General features: G+C 29.2%; 1 protein-coding gene across 2 annotated transcripts in view; it reads right to left on the bottom strand.

Annotated features, from left to right (window-relative positions):
- Positions 1–12,384, bottom strand: part of SppL (signal peptide peptidase-like protein) — a 98,325-nt gene that overhangs the window by 16,914 nt on the left and 69,027 nt on the right. For both annotated transcript variants that reach the window (XM_035353604.2, XM_035353605.2), the window contains exons 6-9: positions 11,071–11,183; positions 8,148–8,254; positions 7,975–8,046; positions 4,794–4,882 (exon numbers count right to left, since the gene is read on the bottom strand). In XM_035353604.2, the coding sequence (XP_035209495.1) occupies positions 4,794–4,882; positions 7,975–8,046; positions 8,148–8,254; positions 11,071–11,183 (381 nt within the window). The remainder of the gene's footprint in view (positions 1–4,793; positions 4,883–7,974; positions 8,047–8,147; positions 8,255–11,070; positions 11,184–12,384) is intronic.

Here is a 12,384-nt window from a genome sequence, read left to right as displayed (position 1 = left end):
CCATTTAGATGAATTTTTGACACAGAAAATTTTCACTGATTCATATTGCAGAGAATTAGGTCAAAGAACATGTGATGCTTTGCTCTTTAGGAAAAGATTAAAAAGGAAGACGGTTTCATAGCTAGTCTATCTTAGCTAACACCGTTTTCCTAGAAAATATGTATGGCTGCAAAGCAAATATTCAATAAATGTTATAAAAATATCCTAAATCTTCCAAATACTTATGAGTAAAATTCCCATTATAAAGATAGAACATGAAAAGCATTTAAACTGAAACTAAATTAACCAATACAGATAAAAAAATTTTCCTTAGAAGAAGAATTACGCACATAGACCCAAGCCAATAAGAATCTATTCACTCCTTTCCCTGAACGGCAAAATATTTCAAGATTTCCATCAGAGCACCAGCTCTATCTGACAATCAAAGTTCAATCAAGAAACTTGATTGGAATCAGAAAACCCATCAGAAAATCATTTTCTCTGATTCAACGGTCTTGTACAAAATATGGTATCCTAAGTCAGTGTTCTCAAACTGCAAGCTGGCTGAATGCATGACCAGAAAACAGAAGACAGGCTATTTTCTTTTAACATAAGGAAATTTTTTTCAGTAAAATGAAAAATATTTTTAATTTAACTTACAAAATATTTATCAACACATCCATAAATAATAATAATTATAACAATAATAATGATGAAAAATTCAAATTTATATTTATTTCCTATCTGAAATCTTAAGTTTGGTGTCTCCAAGACATTTTTGTAGGTTCTTTTGTTGGCATTCAAACACATTGACAGCTAAATAACCAATTTTTAGACTGATATTTATTTCAAATAATTTTAATGGGTTTGATTAATCATTAAATAACTTACTTTAAATTAAATAAATAAGCTATTAAAACATTCTAAGTTTTCAGAAAAAACTTTCCAGGTGGGACAAAATCTGAGAATAAGTGACGATAACCTAGTCTCTTATTCATTAAATTTTTCTTTGGCACATACATAAAAACACATATTTTTGTATGTGAATAATTATAAAATTACTATTTTTTACAACAGTTTAACACTTTTCAACTCTGTTTACGTTTGTAGCCTCAGAGAAAAATCATCAGAAAGTATCTTCATCACAAACAACTCCTCAGTCAATTGGATCCTTTTCTCATTAATTTTCAATTGTGAAAAAGTGCATTCCCAAATAAAGTGATTACTCTTAATGCAAAAATTCATAACTGAGTATATTTCTTTTTTGATAAGCAGGAATAAAATATAATCAAATCAATATCTTCAAATCTCTAAATAAAATTTATACAACATAGTGAAATAATTAGTTCCATTTATACATTTTCTGGTGGTTCGTATTTAATGATAATGAAAATAATGCAAATTAGGAATAACAGAAATCCTGAAGTCTTTTCAACTAATGTATAATTTAAATGTCTCCACAGGACGAATAAAATTGCTTTGGATGCCATATGCAGCCCAAGAGTCGCCAATTTGAGAACTCTCATCTTAAGATATGCTTACTGTGTGCACTTGTTCTCTAAGAGCTGGATTGACATCTGTCTCACATAGCCTTTGTCAGGGAGAAAATAACAGAATGGCAATGTAAAGGTATTTTCTTCCATTCTTACATGCATGAAAAATGGATCCTAATCTCTTAATCATGGAGGTATTAATAATTCTCATTCAAATTTGCAGAAATTCAGTGAAAAGGTATAAAAATTATTTAAAAACAAAGTTTATTATAGCCATTTCCAAACTTCTGAAGGTCACTATAAACATATAAAATAACTGAAACTGAACAGTAAATTAAATGGAACCAAAATTTGTTCATTATTTCAGGGGTTTGCTGTACTAGGATTGACTGAATGATTAAAATATACCTAAGCATTATCATTTTAAGCAAACTAACAAGGATACATTTGTATTTTTCTCAGAGCGAGTTAAACTCAGAACCATGTTAGTCATCTGTTTAAAATTTAATGTGCTTTAAAATCATAGTTTTTAATTAAGTTAAAATTTAATGTGCTTTTAAAACTTTAAAAACATATATACAAACTAAAGCAAATTAATATAATACTAGGACATTCAAATGTGATCAGACTTTGACTTTTTTTATGGTGCAGAGGAAACTTGATCTTTTCAATCGCATGTGACACCTGCATGAGTGAAGAATGTGTTAGAGGTTCATCTTCAGGTCTCAAACTTGCAAACTGTTCTCTCACACCAAAAGCTAGACAATTTTCAACTATTAGGATGTAACAAACATTGTTTTTCCTATTTCTTTCTCCTACCAAAAACTCGATAATCCTTTGTTTCACAGATGCAGCTATTTCCCCAATAGTGGTTGCTGCACCAAGCAACACATATGGTTGATAAAATTGTGCATACAATTGCTGAAATAGTCAAAGCATTGTAATGACAACATATTTTGTGCAAGTAATATATAATTAATGGTAGAAACAAAGTCATTTAATGTGCTGCATGGAGCAATCATGCAAAAATTTTAACAGTCAGAGTTACATTTGAATGCCCTTGTAATATCCCAAACAATTACATTTACAGTATCATTTTTGCAATTTAATGGCAAAATGTTAAAATGCCAATCATCATAATAAAACACTTATATTTTCATTAAAGTACATATTATCACAATGCAATTATCTAATCCATATTTTTAATGTAAATTGTCTAATAAATTTTGTAAATAATATTTCCAATGCATATGCTTCCCTTTTTCAGTTAAAAAAAAATTTCAGTTTAAAAAAGTTGGCAGTTGGTAACAAGCTTTGAAAGATTCTATTTTTAATGTTATTGAACCTACCTTTTTTAGAATGAAAAACAATATACATTATTTTAAAATTTACAATAATAATAAAAAATATAAACTATAAGCATTGATCACAAAATGAACAGCTGATATAAATGAAGGAATGAAATACTTTCAAAAAAGCGGGAAAATTCAAATATTTTATTAAAAAATGAAAGATAACTGAAAACTGAAAATTTCACTATCCAGCTGATACCCAGGAAATTGAAAGCAAGATCCACAATTAGCAGAAGAATATGAATTTTCGGCAGAAATCCTGCACAAAATTCAGTACAAAGAAAGATTAGCAGGTTATATTTATAATTCTTTGTTTGTAATAATTCACCAAAAAATACTCCTGTAAGAAAAATCGCATAAAATATAGATACACATTCCAATATAGAAAGTAAAAAAAATGGAAACAACTACATATTTAAATTTTTTTTTAAATATTAAACACAAAAATAGCTGTAATCATTCTATCTGTAGATATCATGACTAAAGTACGATATATCTGTGGAAAATAACATTTGGTCTAAGGACTAAAATATATGCGATATGAAAAACAAATCTACAAAGCATGAATTAAGAAATGTTAATCTAAAAACATGCCACAGTAATAGTCTATTTATAATAATGAAAAACTATAAACAAAATAAATACACGTGCACAATAAAAGAAAATCATATTTTACATGCATAAAATTAATTGCTAATAAAAGATGAGGGATGCATTCTCAACAGTTTGATATGATATTTGACTGATGATAAAATTTTATAAACAAACAAAAATAAATTGTAGAAAAATGAAAATGCATAATACTATTCATGATTTAGAATCAATTTTTGCACTTTTACATCTGCCACATTTGTATAGAAGCAGGGATACAAAAACATAAACCATATCAAAATCGCAATTTTCTTTCTAGTGATTGAAATCAAATGAGTATTTGAATAAATGTAAATGAAATACAAGGTTGTTATTGCGATTTTGATTGTCACATTGGCGTGTTTTCTTTTATTCTACTTAACCATATATTTAAGCATAACATTTTTAGTACACTATTTGAAATATTTGACCAAGTTAATTAATATCCTAGGTTTTTGTTATCTATAATAATTGACATGCATTACATATATCCTCTCTTGTTACTTTGAAAAGTAATGAGATTTTTCATTCCCATGTTAAAGAGAATTACACTTTTAGACTCCTTTAGCATACTACAGCAATTTAAATAGCTTAAAGTTCTTAAAAAAAAATTTTTAATCCCTAAAAGATTTAAACAAGTAACAGAGTTCATTAATACTTTACAGCCACTTTATGCTTCAATTATATATTTGACTAATAAACATTATTTAAATCTTCATAGTTTTTTAGGCTAAGAATTTAAAATGAAAATTAAACATTTATAAAATTTCATATTTTTATTACTGTGAGTTCTATACTGTTAAATTTGTATGCATTACTATTCTACAATTTATCAAAAAAAAAAAAAAAAAAAAAAAAAAAAAAAAAAAAATTCCCCCCCCCCCACAAAAACTGTCTATCTCAAACTTCTTTTCTATTTCCATGCGATACAAAACATCAATGTTCAACTGAACTAAATATTTATTAAAAAGTGCAGTTTTAAATTGAATCTTGTAACAAACTTTTGCAATCTCAATACAATGCATCCGAATATTAAGATAATCTGTAGATAATGAAGTGTTGAAAGCATGTGCTTCAATTTAATGCTCAGAAAGGAGTATGGTTTTTGGAACAAATTATAATGCTTTTCAAAATAATAATAATAATAATAATAATAATAATAAAACTATTTCATATACACATAATTATGATTATATAAGCAAATCTTATACAACATGACTTTATGAAAATGTTTTGAACGCTAGAAGATATATAGATTTATTAAAAAAAAAAAAAAAAAAAAAACCTAGTAAGATAGCAGAAAAGCATAAAATTCAGATAAACAATTAAATAAACACACCTGGGGAAAACTAATTTTCCCGGAAGAGATAACTTTGGAGCTTCTCGAACAACTCCACCCAAATGTAGTTTTTTAGCAACAATGCCAACCTAAATAAAAATATTAAAATTTGAATATTAAATACTAAAAATCAAAAATAAATTATAATATTTTAAAGTACTAGGTCATGTGCAAAAAAAAAAAATTACACTAAAATATGTACTTATGCATAAGATGTTTAAGAAGTTACCAAATGGTTTTTCATGTTCTGCAGTCACAAGGTTTTGTTTAAGAATAATTAAATTTTAGTACCTTTAAATTACATTTCCCGTTTAATTTTCTTTCCAATGCTAGAATTAATTTGAAAAAAGAAAAGAATTTCAGTAGCTTTGATTTAAAAAAGGGGGCAATATGGAAGCCTCAGATAACTAAAATCCGTTCTAAAAACTTCCAACAGATTTGAACAAATTTTTTAAAATTCAAAACAAAAACTTATAAAAAGCAAAAAAGCTGTAATTTCATCTTTATATTTAAATACCAGCATAACACCTGAAATAATTTTAAGCTAAATAGTTGTAATAGATCGTCTAGCTTAAGAATTAACTGAGAGAAATTCAAAATACAAAATCCTGCCTAAACAAGCCATTGAAAAGTGTAATTCCAAATGAGAGGAATGGAGGAAGAACTTGCTACAATACTATCCAACAAGATAACACCAAGATCATAATCAATGGCACATAATAACTTCTGCAATTAATATTATTTGAGCTTTGCACTTTTTTATTGCCCATGAATATTACCGGATGAATCTGAACAAGAGAGAAAAACTTTAGGGGTGACACAAGCAATATTTGTCAAAGACTGTATGGTCAGAAGACAAATGGTGAGTCTATGAGTGGCATTGTAACTAAATGGTATAAAAAGGGTCGGCCCTCACATCCAATGGCATTTTCTACCATGTATTGCCAAGAGGATTGCTGGTTATACGAACCGCGAAATTTCCAGCTCGATGTATTGGTCGAGGTGGTCCCATAGCTTGGCCACCATGATCACTGAATCTCTTGTGTTTGGCCAAATGAAAAGCCTAATCTACGAGTGCCCCACTGAAACCAATGTGGATATAGTCGACAAGATTGCCACTTTGGCCCAGTCGGTATGGTGGTCAGGGAAGCTTACTGTGATGCCAAAGGACCTGGGTTCGAATCTCAGAGAAGGCATGGTTGTAACTGTCCATCCCTTCATAGAAAAGGCGATGGTGGCCCACCTATTAGGTGCCTCCATAATAAAGAGACCACCACATCCGGGCTTGTATAGATTAATGGACTGGGTTACATTTGTAATTGTTCACAATCTGCCATTGGGGGAGAAAAAAAAGGATCGCCACTGTTGCCGGCAATATTCAACAGATGCCTGGTGTCTTCACAAATGTGCATCAATCCCCCTATCCTGTAGGTGTAAAGCCTGCATTACAGCTATCAGATGGTCGTTTTTGAGTAATATCTATGAACATGTTCTATTAATAAAATGTTTTATGAAGTATCTCCTCTCATTCTTATATTATTCTTTAAATGTGACAGTGGAAAACTACACTTTATCTTCTCACTGCTTGTGTTCCCACCATTCATTCTATGCCAAATATTGCTCGTATAGCTGCCTTCTGTCACCCCTAATGTTTTGCCTTCTTGTTCAGATTCCTGCTGTATTTCCCATAAGTAGCATCAACTTCTATTTCATAAAGACATGAAAGAAATTCATATAGTGAAAACAATAAAAACTTTTAAGTTTAAAAAAAATTATTACAAATTTTAATATTTTTTTAAATATAATCAATTTTTAAAATATTACTATATTCTAACGAATAAAAAGAATACAGTGAAACCCAAAACAATTTTAAATAAATAAAAAAAATTGCCTTACTTGTCATATAAAAAATAATATAATAGTCTAAAATTTTTTAATGTTTTTCTATTAACTCTATCGCATGGATATTTTGATAAGCAGATTATGCTTATATAAAGTATTTATTATGCATAATCTATAAGCAGATTATGCTTATATAAAGTATTTGTTGCAATAAGTGAAACTGCACAGTACTGAAATTTTAAATTAATAGTGACACAAAATAAATAAAAACTTAGATAATAATTACAAACAATTTTTTTCCTGCTTTGGTCTTAAAATATTCCCAAGATCAATGAGCAAATATAAAAAATGGAAGATATGTACATTTTGCCATGATAAATCTCAAATTTTTGTAATTGTGCTGAAAGTAACAGGTTACAATACAATTATGTCCTGACCATTTAAAATATTAGCATTAGCCACCTTAAAATAAAATACAGTTTACACTGCTTACAAAGTGAAAAAAGAATTTTTAATGATTACTAAAAAGGATAAAACTACATCATACTGATAGGTTGCATGAAATAACTAGAATTAACTTTAAATTCCTAATTTTCTTATTTAAAATATGTATTTTATCTAACCCTATTTAGCACATATTTTTTTTTTAATTCAAGAAATGTTTGAAAACATCTTTAATGGATTTTAATTGACCAATAAAAACTCAATTCAACTGGCCAATAAAAAATCGTCTGCTAGGCTAAAATAGTTCATATTTTTATATCTAACCATTAATTTACTTCTGTCACTTATCATCTGCATGTATCTCAAAAATTTCAGAACAACCTACATAGAACAGGAAGTAGAAAATTTCAGATTACACTGTATCATTTCACAGAATAATTTAACATAAAAAAATTCCTTAGAGAATGTAAAAAAATTGCACAAATATTTTGCTTTTATTCTTAAATAATAAGAAAAATAACTATTTTTGCAAACTAGCAAAATTAAATATCATCTGCTGATTGGACTTTCAACTTCTAAAGCAATGAATTTTAATTCTAAAAACATTTACTTCTGCATTTCTTTTAGGAACATAAAACGTCATAAATAGAAGAATGCCAAAACATTAACAACATACTACAGTCTAGAAAAATTACAAGATAAAAGTATACAATCTATATATTAATACAAAATTTCTTCATCACTGTTAAATTCCGTGTTGGATACAGACAATAGTGAATACAAGAAATTTTGCAACTCGTGTATTATAAAAATAAGAAGCTGAATTTAAAACAAGAATGAACATTTCCTAATGCCCTCTATACACGCATCTTAAAATAATTAATATGCTACATACCGGATTTTCAGCTGGTCTTGTTGCAACTTTTACCATCACATTAGCATTAAATATGTAGGATGAGAAAAATACCTGTAATTCAAAAAACAAAATAATACATTTATGCAAACTTAAAAATTCAAGATATTACTATTTCTGTTACTGAAGTATTGTGCTAGTAATAAAATACTCACCCAAAACACATCATATATTAAAAGTCCTGTCAGCAACAGGGTAGAAACTTTAAGACTGGGTAGACGGACAAAGGCTATAAATGCAACACAGAGGCCCATCCCCATGGCTGAGAAAGAATTTAAAAGAATGCAAATCAATAATAAATAATTTTAAATACAGTAAAACTTTTATTATCTATCAGTATAAAACTTTTATTATCTATTCAACATCACAACTAAGAGAATACAGGAATAACAGAAATGCCTCACCCACCAATAGATATGGGCAGTCAACAGTTAAAAATCCATTTTTAGAATAGAACAGATAAAAATCAGTATTGCACAGTAAAACCATAATAATTTTTAATTTAAAATAAATACTAAAAAAGAGAGAAAAAAATTTGAAAAGATTCAGACTTCAACAAAGCACCAGAGGGGTTTGTTATGATTTTTTATACTCTCACTAAGCATCACAGGTTACCAGTCTACTTTTAGACTCACTCTTGCTAACTCTTTTGTCTTTTTAACCTTTTTTTCTTTCTTGCTGTGTTCTGTGATTTCCAAAAGACAATATAGAAGCAGCCAGTTTATGCAATCCGTGATTTCAGCAAGGATGAATTTTTTTCTGTCTATTTAACTGTGCAACCCGCTCTTTTTCCGTTCATGGTTTCATTTCAGCTTTGTGATGTTTAACTGTCTATTTGGATCTGGGTTAACAGATGCCGTTACTTCTCCATACTTTTGTGAAATATACAAGCATGTTTTACTCCATTTTGCACACTCTTTTCAAAGTTCAAAGATGTCTGGCAAGAAACGTTTCGCGAGTGATATAAACTACATTCCTGACAATATTTCCAACACTGATAGCAATTCTGACTCTGATTTCAAGTACAGTACGAAGTCCGAAATCCGGACGTCTAATATCCGGAATGATCTAAAATCCGGACTTGACAAACCTCAACCAAGTTTTGCTTTAGACTTTATGCATGTACATTTGATTCCCCCTCTGTGCATAATAAAGCATCTGGACAGTCCTGAATCTTAATTTCACTTCGACACTAAATAAAATACCTTGTTATTGAAGAAACAATATTTTAGCATAAAATTGTACAATCAGTAATTTGCCTTTGTTGCTGCATCTCTGCTTGGCACACATATCAAACCGAAACATTCTGCATAGATATATCATTGATCTGATGCCAACCAGGAGAATCATTATTTATTATACTTTCCTTTCATCACCACATGTTTATCAAAACATGACAACTTGGAATAGTGACTCATGTAGTGATGCCTAAACAATTTTTTTATGTTACTAGTTGAATAATAAAGGAGTATGGTAATAATATTTTATGTTGACATTACACCTGGCGATGATTACAGATTCAAGTTAAATGTGCTAAAAAATGTTGACAAGGAAAAATTTAACAAAAATTTCGTTCCATATGCTAAAAGTAGATTTTGTTAATGATACTCATAGACTCAAAGATTACATTTAGGGCTATTTGAATTAAGAATAACTGATTTGTTATTAACATAAACCCAAATACAGTGCCAGGGCTCGTATGGCCGCACCAAATCGCAGAATTTAGGACCCACAGAGACTGCATCGGGCGGTATGATATCTAGCGCCGGCCCTCAGTAAGGCTTAAGTATATGTGAGAATTTATTTATTCAGAACTCTGATAATAAGTAAATAAATAAACTAATACAATTCAGACTTAATTGTCTCAGTGCATGATAGAAGCAAGATAAAATTTAATGGAACAACTTGTTGTTAGACGCCAAGTTCATGATGCATAGCCAAATATGTATAGTGAAGGATAGTTAAATTTGTTGATGATAGCCACTAATTTTAAAGGATTTCGAGTATCGCAAAGCAAAGGTGAAATTTTCCAATTAGCGGATTTTGTAAAGAAATGTGAAGAAGCAGTAATAAATGAATGGCAAAATCTGTAGTATGGTGGTTCTATATCCAGAAAATACCACTACCGATAGTGAAGAAAATGACAGAGAAGTCACTGAAAACATGAAAATTTCAATTGACAAGTTACTCGGAATTCTCGAAACAGCAGTTACAGGAATTCAACAGTGTAACTAAGTAAGAGATTATATCTGTCTACAGAATTAAAGAGAAAGTATTATCACAAAAAATGAAGCAACTTAAAACAACTTACATTGAAAGAAATGCTTAATAAGGTAAACAAATAAAGCTTTTTTTGTAAAAATTTTGATACCCTTTAGATCATTAGATTTAAACTGATGATCACTGTGGAATTCTTATATCCTTTATAAAAAGGATAACCTGTTGCAAAATATAATGCTTCTAGAGTTCCATTTGCAAATTATTGAGCTAAGCATTCAGACAGAAATATCAGTGGCACATGTAGTTCAATCCTCAATCCCATGAGACTAACTACTCGATATTTTGCTAGCCATATAGCCCCCAATTTCACCGGGGAAAAAGCCTCATAGACAGTGTGCTGTTTGTTGCTAACAAAAAACTGAAATGGCAAAAAAATTTGCAAAGGAATGCGAATTTGGTGCAGACTTGTTTCAAAGTTTATCATACTAAACTTCATTTCTAATAAATGTTTTGTAAATATTTTGTATATTTTCTTTAGCATCTACGTTTTACCTTTGTATTTCATAAAGTAAATCATAATTTAATGAAGATTAATTTTCAAAATATTGCTTTTATATGATTATTCTTCAACTTCAATTTTCTGACAACCTTTTTTTATGACCCAATTCTCTATTTGAAAAAAAAAAAAAAAAAAAAAACTCTTTTGCAAACATTTTTGTATATTTTAACTCTAAACTATATGTACAATAAATAGAAAATAAAAAATTCTTGTTTTATATAAAAGAACTCACTAGTTCTAAAGGTTATTATTTTATGAAAAAGAGCTCATTGATTCTGCAAGTACTGATAAACACTCACCATCCATAAGCAACCAATGTCCAGTCAAAACCCATATACAGACTATTGTGACTGACAAGGCAAAAGAAACTAGTTCAGCTGCTGTAAATCTCCCACACATACCAAATGATATTCTGGAAGGGAAAAAAAATAGATGGGAAAAAAGTACACGCAAATTAAGATAATTTAAAAAAAAAAAAAAAAAGTTTTTTTTTCCAATTATATTACATAGGTATTACAAAACTTTTTTTATAAAAAATTAATTACAGTAAAGCTTGTTTGTAAAATTATCAGTTAACACATATATAAAGTAAATATGTTTAAAGTTCAGTAGATTATGACAACAAAATTAAAACTGCATTCAAAGCTGTTTGTCATTAGTAAGAAAGAGTAGGTTAGGTAGCCACTCAGTTGGAATAGAGCATAACATTAATTCAGATGTATTATTAAAATAAGGCCATAAGTATCAATAACTTATTTAAGACACCAGCAATCAACCCATAGATCACTACACTCACAGTCAACTCATAAACGTGGGACATTGCAATAAATTTTGCTGTATTAAAATAAACTAACGAACACCTATGACCAACAAGGCCATTTATCATCAATAAACTACAAGTTAATAGTCACTTATGGTTGACTATAAATCACTGTGAAGTGGTACAATAAATTTATAGATTATTAAAATAAAATTTAATTGAAAGCCACTAGTTCACATTAAGGTAGCTGATATTCATCAAAAGTCAACCCCTAGGCTCCAGCGTGGAGCCAGTGCATTAAATTTAGAAAGATTATTAAATAAAATTAAAATGAAAGCTACTGGTCACCCATAGTTTGACATTCGTAAATGTAGGACAGTGTGATGTTTTATACAGTAGCAAAACTGAAGATACATGGATAACAAATGCATGGTAATGTAACATTCCAAAATTTTGGTTAGGACGCTTCTAATGCTCCTAACATAAAAATGAAAAAGAATTTTGATTATCAAAAATTATTTCTACAAGGTGAACAAGAGAAGGAAGGTGATGTTACTGGTTTCATCTTCTTAAATGTTGGTCCTAGATATATACTTCTAATTACAAAGCTACTAAACCAAAATTTTATTTTTACAAATGCTAAACGTTAGTGTTTAAGCCAATTCACGGGCTCTGCAGTACTTTTTAACAATGTCCTCATAGAAAGTGCCATACAATTATTTAAATGTTTAAAAAAATCATAGGCTGATTGGAGTCACAAAAATACAGTTTGGGGTATCCACCTCTCCAATTCTGTACAGGTGGTCTTGCAAACAGTCACGTTCAGTTAGACGTCTAAATAGAGCTACCACTA

Source organism: Stegodyphus dumicola, chromosome 1 (assembly GCF_044657685.1).
Source record: "Stegodyphus dumicola isolate Sdum_Otavi_A_Nest chromosome 1, ASM4465768v1".
NCBI lineage: Eukaryota > Metazoa > Arthropoda > Arachnida > Araneae > Eresidae > Stegodyphus > Stegodyphus dumicola.
This window is presented reverse-complemented; position numbering and strand designations above follow the sequence as displayed.